The sequence below is a fragment of the Scomber japonicus genome, chromosome 12, assembly GCF_027409825.1.
Source record: "Scomber japonicus isolate fScoJap1 chromosome 12, fScoJap1.pri, whole genome shotgun sequence".
NCBI lineage: Eukaryota > Metazoa > Chordata > Actinopteri > Scombriformes > Scombridae > Scomber > Scomber japonicus.
The window spans coordinates 2903011-2922235 of NC_070589.1; the positions used below are offsets into that span (position 1 = coordinate 2903011).

General features: G+C 41.4%; 1 protein-coding gene across 1 annotated transcript; it reads left to right on the top strand.

The window, feature by feature from the left end:
- The first annotated feature begins 13362 nt into the window (after positions 1 to 13362).
- Positions 13363 to 17655, top strand: ccr12a (chemokine (C-C motif) receptor 12a). Its single transcript, XM_053330250.1, has 2 exons — positions 13363 to 13419; positions 16545 to 17655. Exon 2 carries the CDS (start codon positions 16559 to 16561, stop codon positions 17648 to 17650), a length of 1092 nt encoding a protein of 363 aa, XP_053186225.1. The 5' UTR covers positions 13363 to 13419; positions 16545 to 16558; the 3' UTR covers positions 17651 to 17655.
- Positions 17656 to 19225: the final 1570 nt, after the last annotated feature.

The window sequence follows — 19225 nt, forward strand, 5'->3', positions numbered from 1 at the left end:
ACTGCCTTAGGATTGCAAATATCCAGGGACAGGGGAGGGGGCCAGCGGCAAGCCCACTGCTGGCACTTGGCCGTGGTTTGTCCTCATGGATGAGGTACTGGGGCAGAGGCCATCTATTGCCCCCCCTGTCCTCATTGCCTCCATCCGTGAGGACACACCAGGGCCAAGTGCCGCAGTGGGTGAGCAGGAGAGTGAAGAGGAGGAGGAGGACCAGCCAGGGCCCAGGAGGAAGAGGAGGAGGGAGGATGACCTCCTTGACCTCATAAAGGAGAACATGAGAAGGCAAAATGAGGCAGAGGAGAGGAGGAAGCAGGAGGGGAAAGACAGGATGGAGAGGCTCTTCTCTCTCCTGGAAAAAGTAATAGCAAAATAAATATACGTCTATATAGATGTGTTTAATTTGATTTTATTTATGAACTGTGTTTATTTATGATTTTTCTTTATTTTTTATTTGATTATGAAGATTTTGATGTTTTATGTTGTTATTAAATAAAGAATATTGTTCATTGTTACACGTTGTCTATTCCATTTAGTATTTACAACTTCAGTACAATTTATAACAGGGTTGCATAAAGTGCTACTGTTCAGGAAGAACAAGGGATTAAATATTTTCTTTTATTATCAAGTGATGAAACATTTAACTATTTACAAAAATTACATCAGAAATAACTATTTACAGATTATTATTATTTTATTATTCTATCTCTTGTGTGTTTCCTTCTTTCTTCTTCTTTCTTTCTTTCTTTCTTTCTTGTGTGTTTTCCTTCTTTCTTCTCCTTTCCTTTATTCTTCTCCTTTCTTCTCTCTTATAATTTTGTCAGCTTTTTCACCGTCTTTTCGGTCGAGACGTCTTTCTCGTCTTATGGGCGGGAACAGCTGGTGACGCAACCAGGAAATGCCTCGAAGGCTAGACCGTCTCATTTAACAACGGTTGATGCGTCCTTCGGAGGTTCCTCAGAAGGCTGCATCCTTCGAAGGCCGCAAAGGCCGCGTACTTCGAGGATGCAGCCTCGGAATTGAGACACAGCCACGGTCATGCCGCTGTTTTGTTTGTTTGTTTTGTTTTGTTTGTAAATTAACACTTAATAGGCAACAATAAAATCACTTATGTTGCAAACCGCAAGGAAGGGCGTGGACATTCATTCACTCACGGTAGGAGAGCAGCAAGCCAGGACAGACAGCGCGTCAACCAGGTTATCCGACGTCAAATGCCTCAGTAGCTCGAGTGTTAGACTGAGCTCCTTTAATACACAGAAAGGGCCGGGTCTACTAAAGGTTTGCATGTATAAAAACGTGTGCAAACTTGACTGCACGCGCTAAGACATGCTGAAGCTCATCTAACCGGGCGCACCGAGGATTGCGTCTCTCAAATGGGCAAAATTGCACGTGCAATCCATTTAGCGTGTTTGCAAATATGAAAATATGCGTGTTTCTGCCAGAACGAACAAAATATTGGTAAATAGATTTATTTCGTGCACGCAATGTGATTTACTAAACCTGAAACAGATTGCTGGGGACGAGCGTCTTTATTTAGCACGTTTGAAAGTCAAGTCTTAACTGGCACAGCTTTGCCACAAATGACTGCGGTTACTGAATTAATACCTTCCAGGGCAAAAGCTCTTATATCTCTGCATTTCCTTGCGTCTGGGTCATTCCAGCGAACTGTAGGTGTGTTCAGGTGTGTTAAAAGTCCCTTAAGTGCCGTTACGCACGCCGCACCTCTCTCGTCCGGTGCGCTCCTCTCCTCTCCTCCCTCTCCAGTACCTGGCTGCTCACCTCTGGGACCGGGACTGAGAGACGTCACCGCTGCCTTCACTCCGTCTTTGATACCTCTGGTCAGGGCGTTTAGACCCGAGTGTGGCCTGAGTGTCCCACCTGAGCTCTGTGCCATAGCGCGCACCTCCATATGTGTGAATGTTTAGCTGCAAACTACTTTTGACTATAAGAGCAGTTGCTAACAGCTTTTTTTAAACTCAGCGTTGCATATAGATTAGAAGATAAGTATGATCATACAGGTTTGCCAAAATTATGCGACTATTAAAACCAAGTTATCAGCCTGTGTCTGATGCTATTATTGAGAGCGAATAACACATGGTTTGTTATTACTGATGAGAACGCACACAACGTATAGGCATAGACCTACGTCGCACAATGCAACAGTTATGGAAATTATGGTGGGGGGAAAAAATCCTTTAATAGCTTTTTTTCTTCTTCCCACCACCACCCCCTTCTTCGGAGGACAACTTTATTTTTAATGAAGCAATATATTTTACAAATGCAAATACAATTTGTCCTACCGCAACCATTCATGTGACCCTGGAGTCATAGCACCACGTGAAGTGAAACATCAAACACATGAAACGCAACTAAGTAACAGATAGACAAGTGAGACGGAGAGACAGACAGATAGATATACAGACAAAGACAGACAGACAGTGGGACAGGACGATGACAAAACCGACAGGACGGGACTCAGTTGTTTGTAAATGAGTAGAAAGGTCTGTGAGTGGTCATGATCGGGTTATGGGAAAGGGCTTTTTGTAACATGCTATGTTTGGGTGTTGCTAGTGTGTGTCTGTATGTAAAATGGTGAATATAGAAGAGGAAAGGAGGAAATAGAGTTAAGTAAAATTAAATTAAAATTAAATTAAATTAAAATAAGTTTAATCAATTGATTAAATAATTAATTAATTAAGTGTTGGAGATGATGGGATTCTGGAGTTCAGGATGGTAGAGAGTGCCTCAGTGATTGTGATCCAGAAAGAATAAACTGGTTGACAGAGCCACATGGCGTGTGGATAGTCGTCTGTGCTACCTAAAGTGCATTGTGAACAAATATCTGTGTTGGTTAAGCCCATTTTAAACATTTTACTTTGAGTGATGTGAGATCTATGAATGACTTTATGCTGTAGGTTTGTGTTAGTGATCATGGAAAAAGTGTTATTGCAGATTTGTTCCCAATAATCAGGGTTGGGAGAGAACGCCAAGTCATTTTCCCACTTGGTTGTTGGGAGTGTTATTGTTATTTTTAGGTTTGTGATCAGTGTATATAGCTGGGAGATTAATTTTTTGAGGTTATTAATTTTCATAAGTTTTTCTACAAGTTCAGATGGTTGTAATGTGTTGTTGGCGAGGCTTATTTTATCTTTAATTTTAAGTTTAAGCTGTTGATATTGAAGGAACTGTTCTCTCCCAACCTCATATTTCTGTGTCAGTGTATTGAATGACATGAATTGGTGGTTGTCAAACAGGTGGTGAAGATGTGAGATTCCTTTTTGTGCCCATGTGGAGAAGTGAAAAGGTTTATTCTGTAATGTGAACTCTGGGTTGTGCCAAAGTGGGGTGTACCTGTTTAGTGCTAGTGATGATTTTGTGATTTGGTTTGTTTTCCACCAGGCTGTCAGAGTTGAATTGATGGTAATGCGTTGGCAGAAGTTGGATTTTTTGATTGATTGTGAGTGGAAGGGGAGGTCTGCTATTGTGATATTTGTACATTGGTTCTGTTCTAGTTCCAGCCATGGGTAATTGTGATTTTGTATGTTGATCCATTTAACTAGGTATTGTAACTGATTTGCCAGGAAGTAGTGATAGAAGTTTGGTGCCTCAAGCCCGCCATGTGATTTTTTATTTTGCAGTGTTGAGAGTGATATTCTGGGTTTTTTATTATTCCAATAGAATTGTGTTGTTAATGAATTGAGAGTTTTGAACCAATTGTCTGTGGGAGTAGTGGGGATCATAGAGAAGAGGTAGTTTAATAGCTTTAATAGCTTTTATTGGACCCGTTAAGGAAAAGCGGGGAACATAGGACCATTTTATTTTTCTTTAAAAAGGTCCTATGTTCTCCGGTTTGTTCATCAACCGGCAACAGCGGGGAACATAAGACCTTATTTATGTTCCCCGCTGTTGCCGGTTGATGAACACACCGGGGAACATAGGACCTTTTTTGGGAAAAACCTTTGTTTTAAAAAAAGGTCCTATGTTCCCCGATCCCCGGGGTACACTCCCATTCAGGCCTATAGAAGCATAAACTAGGAGATGGTCCAAGCAAAGCCTGCCTATAAGCCTTATCAAAAAGGAAAGTTTTAAGCTATTCTTAAACATAGGGAGGGTGTCTGCCCTCCAGATTGAATCTGGAAGATGGTTCCACATGAGAAGGTTAGGGTTAGCCTGATAACTGAAGGCTCTGTCTCCCATTTAGGTTCTAGGAATCACAAGTAGGCCTGCTTTCTGGGACTGCACTGTTTTAGTGGGGTAATAGGGTCTTGTTATAGTGGAGCAGATAACAGAAAAATTATGATACAAGCATGAAATTTGGTTTGGTTGTTCTCATTTGAAAATCCAAGATGGCGGCCATTTTTCAAGATGGCTGCCAAATTAGCCTCCCACAGTTCCTTTTTTTCATAGAATGTGTGTAGTTGACTGATTTGAATGACATTAGTGTCATTTTTCTTTAAGATACATTGTATTGTATTTGTATATAACATACATGACATTATTAAAGAAAAATGAGAAAAAAGATTAATATAACTATAACTTTATTGGAAAAGTAACGAAAACTAACACCAAAATAGCTGTGTAACTTCATACAAAACACAAAGGTTCCTCTATCTGCTACTGGTCACATATGCAGCTGCAGAGTGCTGTGCAAGGGAGCCCTGATTTGAAGCACTTGCATCTCCGGTTGCAACCTTTCTTACAGGAACATTTCGTCAGTTGCTGACAGCTGGCTGCAATAGGGGATAATGTTGACCAACATATCTGCCATGTCTCTCCTCTCTGTGTCCACCCCCAGTCAGCAGGACTGCTGGTGTCTGGCCTGGAGATGGTAGCCTGGCCCCAGATGATCCCAGCCTGATCAGCAGCACGCTTGGCATGCTCTATGAGTGCTGCTTGTGTTGGTGGAATTGAGTTGTATGGCCTCTGCTTGCGGGCAAAGAAATCCAGTCTTGCTTCATCCACACCAGTGGCTGCACAAGATCTATCATACATTAGGACAACAAATCTCTCCAGATGTTGCAGATCTAGATCACTAACTGATGTTGGATGCTGGCTGAGATTGGTGAAGGTTTCAGAAACCTCATCACAGATGTCCCAAGTCTGCCATGCTGTCTTCTTCCCTTTACCACGGAAGGCAGAAACAACATCACGTCCAGTGAACGCATGAAAGTATGGTATTCCCCTCGCTTTCTCAAGCCCAATTGCTGAAACCACTTCATGAACTGGAATCCATCGAATATTGACTCCTTGGCCAAAGGCAATCCACATGTTCTCAAGACCAAGTTCTTGTAAGGATGGCAGCACAGACACTGCTATGACGAGGATATCTGTGTCATTAGTCTTGATTGTGAGGGACTTGCTACCATCTGTTGTTGCATCCCTGCAATGTACAAATATTCGTGTGTCAGCTTCTTCATGACAGCATGGAGACACAGCATCGAGTGCCAAGAAGTCTACGTGCCCGCTGTGTCTGCCCTGTGACTGCAGCATGCACCGACATGCACGTACGGCACATTTTGGACAATTTTGATGCTTCGCCATAAAGCAGGAAGTCCTTATAACTTCTACAGACATTGTTCCATCTACACCAAATTCATCATGCATGTTGAGGGTCCCGCCCTGTACACATCTATGCAACAATACTGTGTCAAATACACAGCGCCACCTACTGGACACAGGAAGTCAGCCTCGTATGACAAACTTTATCCGATTTATATGAAATTTACAGGATGTGTTCTCATCATACACTACAACATGACATATAATTGGTGGCTGTGTGTGTTACTTTGTGGCTGTTTTCTAGCTCCACAGTGAACACAGGAAGTGATATTTCACCACTTCATGCAACGTCAAAAATAAAAGCCTGCGTATGAAGACGTCTACGTGCGAGCCCTCCGACTGAGCTGCAGCCCGACATGCGTGGGGGGGCAAGGGCCTGTTCATCGCTGCTTGCAGCTTTAATTTTTATTTTACTTCTGACAAAGTAACAGCCTTTTTGCCCCCCTAAACGTGCCCCAAAACTCACCAAAGTTTGCACGCAAGCCAGAGACGCACCAAAAAGTCTCTTGAACACATACCCTAACACCAACAGGAAGTCGGCCATTTTTAATCAAATTGTCGAGTTATTTCAGCGACCTTGGAGATGAAAAGTTATCAAAATCTTTTTTATGACTTATTCCTGTTGGGCGTGACTGTGCGGACAACTTCGATGCTTCGCCATAAAGCAGGAAGTCCTTATAACTCCTACAGACGTTGTCCCATCTACACCAAATTGATCACACATGTAGAGGGTCCCACCCTGAACACATCTATGCATCAATACTGTGTCATATACACACCGCCACCTACTGGACACAAGAAGTCAGCCTCATATGACAAACATCATCTGCTGATTCTTAAAGAAGATCCTGTCGACATTGGTGCGCATTTTGTGAGAGGAGCGCTTAGGAAAAAGAGTACAGATTTTCAAGTGACATTAAGTTAGTTTAATAAAAATTCAACATTCATTTGACATTCAAAATACAAACCTATTATGCACTTCATAACATACATACAACAAGGCTTATTTTTCAAATATATCTTTTTGTCAATTTTTTACATATAAAATAAATAAATAACCTTACCACCACTGCAGTTTCAGAACTTGTGTCAGGAAACCTGACAAAAAGTCTCAATAAGAACATCTTGAGAGTAATTGCTGCAAAAGTGCAGAAAAGCAGAATTTTATTCATATTTTTTAATTGTAAAAATTGACCAAAATATATATTTAAAAAATCATTGTGGCACATTAGTCTGCATGTTATACAATTGGTTTGACATCATTCACTCAAATAGTTGAAGCGCATAATAGGTTTAGTACAGGCCTCAGGGGTATTCCTCCTCGTCTGTGTCTGCATTGCCGACCGTTGATTCTGACATTTTTCATCCGTTTCTCTTTTTTGTTTGCTACATGACTGTAAGGCTACGTTCACACTGCAGTTAAAAGTGACCTAAATCCGATTTGTTCGCTCAAATGTGACCCATATCTGATTTGTTTCTGACAATGTGAACAGCACAAGTCGCATTGAATCTGACACTTCCAAATCCAATTTAGGCCACATTCAAATGTGGTACTGAATCGGATACATATTGGATTTTTTTTAATGCGACCGCAATCTGAACAGTCAGGTCGCATTTAATGCAGTTTTGATGTTATTCTGGAGCAACACACAGCTATCAGACATCATTAAAGTTCATTTTTTTCTCTCTTTTTAACATCACCCACTCACAAATTTATATCGGAATATCGGATATCGGCAGAAAAGTCAATATCGAGCATCCCTAATATACATATATATATAAAATACATAATGGAATTTCAAAATCAGTTTGAAAATTAGTTTTAACAATAGACAAAATATAGGAGAGAGGGAACGAGCCGAGGAAGACCCAGGACACGCTGGAGAGACTATGTCTCTCAGCTGGCCTGGGAACACCTCGGGATCCCCCGGGAAGAGCTGGACGAAGTGGCTGGGGAGAGGGAAGTCTGGGCTTCCCTGCTTAGGCTGCTGCCCCCGTGACCCGACCCCGGATAAGCGGAAGAGGAAGGTAACGGGAACGAGCAGACAGACAAAACCAAGTGCAACTCACCTGCACAAAAGGCAGAAAATAAACAAAAATCCAATGACAACAGGCAGGCTGGAGACATGGATGATAGAGACACCTGAATCTGATTGTCAAAAAAGCCCAGAGGCATCTCCACCCCCTCCGGAGGCTCAGAAAGGCAGGTCTCCCCACTCCTCACCTCACCACCTTCTACAGGGGCACCATCGAAAGCATCCTTACATACAGCTTCACTTCCTGGTTTGGGAGCTGCAGGGCTCCCAAACAACAGTAAGTTGTTCATGAAAACAGCCAGCAAAATTGTTGGTGCCCCTCTGCCTTCCCTGATGGAGATCAAGGACCCTCATTACCCCTCTCACGGACTGGTCTCCCTGTTGACGTTTAGGAAGAGGTACAGGAGCATCTACAGCAGAACATTCAGAATGCTGAACAGCTTCTTCTCTCAAGCTGTGAGGCTGGTGAATGGACTGCGCCCCCTCCCCACACACACACTCATATCCAACCCCCCCCCCCTTTTTTAAGGGTCACTTGTGCACTTTTTACTCAACCCAAAATGCTGCTAAATGTCTGTCTGAATGTTAGAAACGACTTTTTGTTTCAGCCTGTGTATACAAATACATGTGTGTGAAATGACAATAAAGGAATCTTGAATCTTGCTTATTTGCAAAAACCCAGTTCTACTTAAACCAGGGGCTATAACCAGTTTTAATGCATTACTGAAAAAAGGAAGTAATGGTGCTATGTCCAGATTCACATCTTTTCTGTCACCAAGGTCCTGCAGGAAGACCAAACCTATGGCTTAAAGGCTTGTCCAAGATTTAAAAGCAGTAAATGATGTGGTCCATCCCACATACCAAGTAACAGCAAGCATTTTACATTAGTTGAACGAGCAAATGCATTTTTCAGCATTTCAATTCATCATAATTCACAGTTTTGGGTAAACTCAGACCTGTTGCTTACTTCTCCTCCACACTGGATGTATTTGTAGCTGGTTTTTCATACTGCCATACTGGATATCAAAAACCTTCTGGTTCCTCATGCAGTCTCATCCATCGTTTTGTAGCAGAGAACTAACCATTTGACCCCTGCTAGGGGGTCATTCATTCTTTCCATTTTTAATTGGCAATCAAAAATCAAATAATGAAAAATTGACTGGTTATTTAGTTTTTTGCTTTTTATTATAACACCAAAAACGAAAAAATTCCTTTGCGTTCATTTCGCATGCAGCGACCCCCGGCTCCGGCCTGTGCCTCTGCTGGCGAGCAGCCTGCCTGGTATGGAGTTTATTCCCTATCTTAATTCAAGAGCATATTAAATGGATTTGAGAGCAGTATTTATTGATTTCATGCTCAGATTTTGTGATATTTTCTCTCAAAACTCTGCTCTCGCACTCAAATTTGCTCCCTCGCACTCGGTTACAACGCTGCTCGCACAGATTTCCTGCGCTCGCACTCGAGTTCTTCCTCTCGCACTCAAGTAGTTTGTGCTCGCAGATCTCTGCTCTGCTCTCGGATTTTTTGTGGCTCAAAGCTGTCAACCAATAGAAGGCCGGCTAGTATTGACCAATCAGACTGTCCCTGTTTGTTTATGGGTGCGTTCGCTGTTTTTCGAGGAGCGTCGCATACGGGCGGGCACTCTTTCAACCGGGTTTATCCACTCCTGACCTCCGCTGCTGTAATAAATGTGGTTTCTTTCATTTTTTTGACCACTGTTGGTCAGTGTTTTGGTTTATGGTTTTGGTTCGAGAGAAAGCTCTAAAAATCCACTCTACAAAAACCCAAAATATTGAGCTGTTAATTATGTTTGAGGAGGATTTAGCAGCTAAAGAGCTGAATATTTCCCTCAGGAGTTGTTAGAGAACAAAAACAAAGAGAAAAGAGAGTGAATATTGGACGTACAGTCACCGGTGTCATGACTCCAAATGAATGATAATGTTGATCATTTACTGCTGATGTGAAAATAAACAAGTGTTTTATATGACACAGATGATTGTTTTGCGTTTGAACAGGTTAGAAGCATAGACATATATATGTCTATGGTTAGAAGGGTCCAAGAACAGTGAACGCACCCATAAACAAACAGGGACAGTCTGATTGGTCAATACTAGCCGGCCTTCTATTGGTTGACAGCTTTGATCCACAAAAAATCCGAGAGCAGAGCAGAGATCCGCGAGCACAAGCTACTTGAGTGCGAGAGGAAGAACTCGAGTGTGAGCGCAGGAAATCTGTGCGAGCAGCGTTGTAACCAAGTGCGAGGGAGCAAATTTGAGTGCGAGAGCAGAGTTTTGAGAGAAAATATCACAAAATCTGAGCATGAAATCAATAAATACTGCTCTCAAATCCATTTAATATGCTCTTGAATTAAGATAGGGAATAAACTCCATAGCCTGGGACTCTGCCTCTGCTGATGAGCAGCTACCCCAGGCTCGGGCCTGTGCCTCGGCCTCTGCGGACGAACAGCAACCCAAGGCCCTGGACTCTGCCTCTGCTGACGAGCAGCCTGCCTCGGACTCTGCCTCGCACTCTGCTGACGGGCAGCCTGCCTCGGACTCTGCCTCGCACTCTGCTGACGAGCAGTCTGCCTCGGACTCTGCCCCGGCCTTGCCTGGTGCTAAGCTACCCCCAGTGCCTGAGCTTCCAGTGGTCCACATCCATCATCCTCTTGGGCCCAGTGTGCGGACAAGGGGTCTTGGACGCCGACCTCCAGTGGGGTCCCATCTCTGCCTCAGTCACCATCAGCCAGAGAGGTCCCGTCTCTGCCTGGTCAGTTCTACCTCAGCCGCCGGCCACCAGAGGGGTCCTGCCTCAGGTTCTGCCTCCGTCGCCAGCCACCGGGGGTTCCTACTCAGATTCCTGTCTCTGCCATTCGGCCTCCTTCTCAGCCTCCTGCCTGGACTTTCAGCTGCACCCCATCTGTAATCAAGCCTGTTTATATATACCTGTTGTCCACTCACTCTTTGCCAGATCGTCATTTACAATTGCTCCTGCCAGACCTTCCAGCACTAATTCACAGACTGTTTTCCTGGTTCCGACACTGCTTGCCTTGGACCTCCTCTCCTCGTGTCTACAGCGGTGAATGCACCAGCCTTCTGTCTCTGACCTTGAATATTGCCTGTTCCTGTTAGGAGAGCCCAGAGACTCCTGCCTGGTCATACACCTGAACTCCGTGAGTGCTACTGGCATGGTCTTACCCGCTGCCTTCTGTGTCATCAGTGACCCTGAGCCCTGCCTGTTGCCCTACGCATTCTGCCTATACCTTTTCAGTTACCTTGTGGACTGTATAATACAGATCATTTAAAACTGCTGACTGGTCCAGTGCTGCTATTGGGTTCTTCCTCCACCTGTTACATTACCGGATTGTCACTGAACCTTCCAAATGTCATAAAAAATTGTTGCACTATTCTTAACCCTGCTACACTTCTCTCAACAGAGGGGGATAGCGAATGACGTGTGTGTGTGTGTGTGTGTGTGTGTGTGTGTGTGTGCGCATGCGCGTGTGCGTGTCCTGCAGGAAGTGGCTGTGTGCAAGTATGAGTCACACATTAAACCTCTCAGTGTTAAGAGGAAATGAAAGTGCAGATGCAGCAACAAAGCAGCCATATGAGCTCTGATCCAAACTCACTAACATCTCTTCTCCTTTAATTCCACAACAGTGTGTCCACAAGAGTGTAACCTGTGGAAAGACATTGGCTGTACCCTTGATCAAATGGCATCCTGTCTTTGCCAAAATGTTTGTTTTATTACCTTGTTGTGTCTAATGCATAGGAATACCACACGTCTAGAGGTTGATGTGGATACAGCAAATGGGTATCGGTACAGACAAGGCTTCTCTAAAAATCCTCAAACTTTGGAAAATAATGTGTAGTATGCCTGACAAATAATGTTGGTAAAGGCCAGACAATGCCTCAGTCTAGCCATCCTACTCTAGATACTCCTTTCGATCATTTATTGATACTTCTCCCTTAGTGGCTAAAGGGAGATATTGTCTTGAAATTGTTGATATGTTTTCTTAGTGGATTGAAGCTTTCCCTTCAACTAAAGCTGGTGCAGCATTAGTGGTAAGTGTTGCTGAGAGTGATCCTGTCCAGTTTCCCCACACCCCCAAATTATTGGAAAAATATGATAATTATTGTACATGTGGCAACACTTAGCCCTGCTCTCATGCATACAGGCACACACAGAATGTAGAGGAGAGAGATGGAGAAATAAACATTCAATTTTTTCCCCCACTAGGTCCAGTCAGCTGTTTAAAGTGGAGAAAGTTTGGTTCGTGTTTGTCATGATTAGTATGTACAATGTGAAATTTCAGCAGGTGCATTTTGCTTCGATGCTGCACCACACAGTAATGTAAACCTGGCTCTATACTGGCCAATCATTTCCCAATCATTTATCAGGTGCTTGACTGACATGACTCTGATTGGCTGTGACAAATCAACTGCATAAACTTTTACATGCTACGGGCAAGTCAAACAAATGAGTTTGAAAGGAAATGAGCTTGTGTTTAACACCTTTTTTTCAGAGTTACCAGTTCCAGGAAATATAGCAAAAAAAGTATACTTTATTTTCACATGTCCCGGACCAGGTGGGCAGCGACATGTCAAGGAAATGAGTTTAAAGAGGAAATGAGTTTGTGTTTAACACCTTTTTTTTCACAGTCATCAGTTCCAAGAAAGTAGACTACACATAATAAGCTCTGCATTAGGGTTCCCATGCAGAAGGGCATTCACACCCTGGTATATCAAATAAATGAGTATGAAAGGAAATGCTTATCTTGAACACCTTTTTTTTACCATCAGTTCCAGGAAATGTAACAAAGTGTACATAAATCCTTCGGTCTTTTGTCTATGAACTACACACATTGTGTGTCGATCAGTTTGAGTTTTAATTTTAAATGGGCTGCCTTGACATTTGTTTCCTCTTGTCCCATGTATTAAGTAGTGTTATAGTGTTGTGGTGTGCAATGTTGTGCAACATCATCCAACTGAAAGTAGCCATAGATGTATCATTTCCTATCTCCAGAGATAGCTTGTAGTTGAGAGCCAGGAACTGAAACGGGCACAGGGGCAGGTTCAGTGTGGGGTCCGAGGAGACTGAGTAGATGAAGGACATGGAATAGAGAACATAGTCACAGCAGGCAGGACTACAGAGGAAACAGAACTAGATGAGCACTTCAGAAACAGTCAACAGGAACTTAATGTTGAATAGCAAAACTGGTAATTTGTTGACTTTAAGTGTCGCAAACTAACTAAGATCTGGCAGAGTGGAAGTGTATTGAGTGTTTGTAGAGGTCACACACACATAATAACACAGACTTTTCACCTTTGCCTGCTGGACACCCTATAATATTACTACATCAGCATCACTATCCACATCCTGTCCACCTGTATGAAGGGGAAGTGCCATGCAAACTCATATTCATCATAAGTTTCACCTTCTTTGCCTGCTGGACACCCTATAATATGTTATAACCTGTGTACTGTCTCAGAGAGCTGGGACTATGCGTTGTATGTGCTACTTGTTGTATTAGCAATGTGATTTACTGACTGAGATACATCCTCCTCAGCAGTCACAATACCAGACACCACACTCTGCTTATGAGTAATAGAAACACACACACACACACACACACACACACACACACACACACACACACACACACACACAAAACAAATTAGTGTGTTCTAGACAGCCCCTTTAGCAGATACCAGCATCCTTGTCACCAAAACTGTCAGTCAGCTGAAGTGAGTACTCCAGATATATTTACTTCTTCTTTGTGTTCCTCATTGCTCTTCCTCCACTGCATCTCTACAGAGCTGAACTGGTGAGTTCTTTCAGCCTTTGTTGATAGTGATATCAAGTACAGATTTTTAAAAATTACATTTTAATTAGGGCTGTCAAACGATAATTTTTTTTAATCGAGATTAATCACAGAATCTCCATAGTTAATCACGATTAATCGCGTTTTGAATTGCATGTTTAAAATCCTGTTATTTTACATTTGAAGGCAGTTTTAAGCCCATAATGTAAAGCATTTTCTTTGTCTTAATGGGGAATCAATCACGGCTCTGCTGCGACTCCCACACTCCAAAATGGTACTTTGGTGGAGCTGAGGCTGGCTTGGCTGCACCTGGGTGTTTAGCGTGGAGGTGCTAACTCAAGCTCCACGTACTCCGGTGTTAGTTAAACTCCGTTTGACACAGGTTGCATTTTACTTTTGACTTGTCAACTGAACCGTCTCGAAGTTTTTTAAAGTTAAACAAGCCGTTCAAAAGTCTAGTAGCTCTCTTACTTTCCATCAGCGCAGTAGGTTTACTGCAGGAGGCCACTTCAAAGCATAGCGCTACAGCTAGAGGAGCCGTCTACGGGTGAGTAGAAGGGACAAAAAGGCTTGCAAAATTAAAATGCGATTTAAAAAAAATAACGCGTTATGGATTGCATTAATCTAATCGCGATTAACACTGACAGCCCTAATTTTAATATTTTACATATCTGTTATTTGTTTTAAAACCATGATAAACCTTGCTAACAACAGGTTACATTTAGGCTTATTTGTATTCTGACATTTAAAGTTCACTTCTGTTTCCTGTCTGTCCATAATGATGAATAAAAAAGTGGATTTACAAAACACAAAATTGGATTTTGTGTTTGTGTGGTTTTGAGTTTGGTTTTCTCATTTGTAACCACAAAAAGACCACATGTTACGTTTTGGTTCGCAATGAATAAAGAAAACAAAGACATGGGCCAAATCCACAGAGGGATTGCATGGCCTTTGCAGTCGTTAAGCTCGGGCAAATGAGACAAAAAGATGTGAATTACACAATTCACAAAGCAAACTGTGCTGCCAAGTGTCATGGTGTGTCTGTGCATCAAACAAGCCTTGCTACAAAAAATAAATCTAATTCACAAAGGCCAGAGCAAATTGCCACATGCAGTTGAATTGTTAACATCTGCTGAAAGGTGCATACTCACTTACTCAAATCTTAGAGATTGTGAGGTTTGAAGGACATTGAATTGATATTGAATTATATCAATCTTGAGTTAGACGTTGAGGGCAGGGGGTTAGGCTTATCTTGGACTTTGAGCTACTTAAATATACAAATGTCCTGCAGCTCTCATGGAATTCTGGGTTCATCCATAAGTGCTGATGTATTACAAACAATTCCACATATAGACATATCTGGGTGTAACAGCTGACCTGTGCAGATTTGTGGCGGAACACACAGATCATTAATTACGTGCGTAAATGTGCACAGCCTCTTTCTCAGTTTACAGACACACTTATCATTGCAGCAGCTGTGTGCCAGCTGTGACACACAGCCAGTATACATTTAATGACACCTAAACAACACTATTGTAAGATACTGACATTAATCTGACATCTTTCAGATCTGCCTGAGTCACATTAATCGCTGTATTCTGACATTTGAGGTATAGATTATGGTAGATTATGTTATACATGTGAAATACCAGATAAGTAAAATAATCAAAATAATCTTTTAAATTTCTTTTAATTTTTTGTGTGTAATGTGAACATTTTTAGTCACTGTCATCATTGTAAACTATGGGTTTGATAGATAGTCAGTGTCAAAACAAAAACACTTCAATCAATCAATCAGTCAATCAATCTTTATTTATATACTGTAGCCCCAAATCACAACAAGTCATCTCAAGTTCCTTTACTGTTGAATTTAAATTATTTCACTTCTGAACCGTACATGAAGTATTTCTAACAAATGTTATCAGAAATGAGAACTATAAAGCAGCACTCATGCTACTTTGCTTCTCAAGTAAAACCTATTTGTAATGAATCATTCAACAAGAGTTGCAACATCAGCACTTTCTGTTCTCTACTTTGACTGCAAGTGACAAGAATATGGAAACAAGATGACATTGTTCAAATGAATCATTGGGATAACTGTCAGGTATTACACAACACTAAATGTCAGGGACATATTACTGCTGCTCCAGCTTAGCTTTCTGGTGAAAACATTTGTATGGTGATTGTTACAAATTGGGTTTATATGTATTTTGTTTGGAACCTCATTAATATTGATCATGGTAAAATCGGCTCTTTCTAGTTTCTACAGGTGAAAACGTATATTAATGTAACATGTTTGATAGCATGCACCATAGTTATCATGTGTACTTAAAATTTCCACATCATACTTGTTGCATACTGGACCACAATTGGCTGAAAACTAGTTGTGATGTTACAAATCATGCTCATAGATACACACCTTAAGCTCAGCTTTAAGGTGAGCACAGAAAAACATTCTTCTTCAGCAGTAGAATGTGAAATTAAACTCTGTACAGTGAGGCTCAAACAGGTTGTAAAACACAACAATCTTTTTTTCCCCCTCTTCATCAGTGTGTGCTAACCAATGTATTCATGCAAGGCTGGATTAGTACTTTTTAAGCTTACCAAGCTTGTTACATAGCACAGTGGCCTTGTGCCATGGTTCCTGTTGATCTTTGTTGACTCTTATTTCAGCATCATTTTCACAAAGAGCTCTAGTGGAGTCCCCTCTGCAGCCCCACCTCACACAGGAGGATTTTAGTGTCAGTGTGATTTTGTGTGTTCATTTGAGCGTTTATGTTATTCAGATTGGATAAGACTGCTGACAGGCGCCCAACAGCTACAATAAGTATCAACATCAAGAAAATAGGTCAAGTCTTATTTTCAGTTATTAACGCGCCCTAATATATCACATACTGTATATAAGCACAAGCATAAATACATGTATTTACATTACAAATAGAATAAATAAAGATACATTACTACTTTGTAATATACATGCATTTGGTGGAGAATAAAGAAAAGAGAATAGAATCTTTGTTGAGTGAGCTCAGCTTATGTTGAAAAAAAAGTTAATTGTGTTTTATTGGCAGTTTCTACAACCACCAGCAAATACACTAACACAGGTTTTTACTGCCTCTGTGCCACAGGATAAACCCCAGCCATGGATAATGATGAGGACCAGTATCTGATCTTCCAGGAATTATTCAATTATACCGATGACACAACCGACCCAAGCTATGTGGTCAGCAACACTGTCCAGCTCTGCATAAAGACCAGTGTCAATCACTTTGGTGCAAGATTCATCCCAGTTTTCTACTATGTCAACTTCCTCCTGAGTTACTTTGGCAATGGGCTTGTCCTCTTCATCATCTACAAGTATGAGAAGCTCAACACAGTGACAAACATCTTCCTCCTGAATTTGGTCCTCTCCAACATTCTCTTTGCCTCCAGTCTCCCTTTCTGGGCAACCTACCATCTGTCTGAGTGGATTTTTGGCTTGGCTCTGTGTAAGATAGTCAGCAGCGCCTACTTCATAGGCTTCTACAGCTCCATCCTCTTCCTCACACTCATGACATTCGACCGATACCTTGCAGTGGTGCATGCAGTGGCAGCTACCAAGAGCAGGAAAAAGTTGTATGCCATTATTGCATCTGTAGCAGTTTGGTGCATCAGTATTGTAGCGAGTGTGAAAGAACTGGTTCTCCAAAATGTGTGGAAGAGTCCGTACAGTGGACTGGTGTGTGAGGAGTCAGGATATGAAAGTAGCATCATGGATCGCTGGCGACTGGTCAGTTATTACCAACAATTCGTGCTCTTCTTCCTCTTCCCTCTCTTCATGGTGATGTACTGCTACCTCAGCATCACCATTCGCATCCTGTCCACTCGTATGAAGGGGAAGTGCCATGCTATCAAGCTCATATTCATCATAATTTTCACCTTCTTTGCCTGCTGGACACCCTATAATATCGTCATCCTCCTTCGAGCTTTACAGGTCTCCAGCGCCAGTAAGGAGGGTGACCAGTGTACTGACTCAGAGAGCTTGGACTATGCGTTTTATGTGACCCGGAACATTGCCTACTTGTATTGTTGCATTAGTCCTGTGTTTTACACCTTTTTGGGTAAGAAGTTCCAGAGCCACTTTAGAAGACTGCTGGCTAAGAAGGTCCCCTGTCTCATGAGACACATCAGCCTCAGCAGCCACAGCACCAGAACCACATCACAGAGGACACCACACTCTGCTTATGAGTACTAGACACACACACACACACACACATACACACCATACGCACACAGGCAGGCACGCGCGCACACGCACTTTTATTGTTCAGCTTGAATAGGGATAACAAGTTGTTAGGATTTAGAGAGATAAATGATAAATAATAATAAATCTCTTGCTTCAACAAAAGTGAGTGTGTCCTGATTACATAGAATCTTTAGCTGGAGAAAACCAAAATTCACTCCATGTTCACTTCCTGTGAGACTCCTTGACAATATAACATTTAATAATCAGTTAAAAACTATTAAATATTCTTTTATCATTCACTTCATTAGATAGCTTTCATAATTTAAGTAATGTATTTCTCAACTTCAACTTGTATTTTAGTTAAAACTCTGGAGAAAGCTTCTTATCTGAACAAGGTTACATAATGAAGGCTTATATATGTTTTCTGCGATCAAATGAAAACTATGCAAATCATTTGACAAAACAATCTCACCACATGGTCAATGAGTAGCTGATCTGAGGCTATTGATCAAAATGATCTTCATATTACCATTTGTATTTGAAGTTGGTCTATGTAGGTCAGAAAGTTGGCACATTGAGGTGAGATTGTTGTAGGTGTTTTGTGACCAAATTTGGCATCCCACCCCAAACCCACTGTAGACACACGTCTTTAGCTCAAATGTTTAAACAAGTATTTTATTTTTTTGTTTTTGTTTGGTTTTAGCAAAGGTAATGCAAGGTTCTGTTTTGACTATTCTATGTATCTGCTTTAGATCTGCTCTTGGTCTGGTCTTTTATTAGTGTTTAAGTCTTTTTGATTCAGTGTTGGATTCAAAGTGTATGTGTGTAGAGATGTTGTGTATTTGACTGATCTTGTCTTAGTGCTCTAAAATGAACTGTATGTTATCTTTCCAATAAATACACCACTAAAACTGCTCCACTGTGATGTGTCTTTTCATGGAAACTTTTTAAATTCTCTTAATTTCTCTATTTTTGTGGAATTGGATGAATATTTAGATCATTTCCCTTTTCTGACAGAACATCTGTAGCAGTTTCCTGTCAACTAACCGCATTGTCTGATGTAACACTGCTGTTACGCCTACAGAGGAACACTATGAGATACAGTAAGCATTAGCAGTTCTTGAAACAGCACAATAAAAAAGTTATTGCCTGTCAGTGTTATTGCCAAATACACTTTGGAAAAGCCTAAATGAAAAATATGTTTATTCATGATGAAAGAGACTAGTTAACTGCAGCATCAAAAGTACACACATTTAGTTTGAGGCATTATGCTATAAACACATATTCAAAATAAGTATTAGTTTTTGCTAGTTACAATGTCATATATAAAGGGGTACGCCTGCAATTTCGTATTGGACATATAAAAGGTTAGGGCAGTCTATTCTTAGTATGTGTCAAGCTGTGAAAGCACTACTATACCACTTCACTTCCTATAATGGAAATAGATTAACCCATTAGCCACACGCCAAACACACAGATCTTTCAAACTCATTATTTCAACCATAAATGGCCAAAACTATTACAGAGTATGTCTAAAAAAAAATCATCACATCCATTTACATAAAGTAAGTCCAATGACAACCA

What these genes read in the sequence shown, in the direction of transcription:
- ccr12a (XM_053330250.1), top strand. Translation starts at nt 16,559, where the DNA reads ATGGATAATGATGAGGACCAGTATCTGATCTTCCAGGAATTATTCAAT.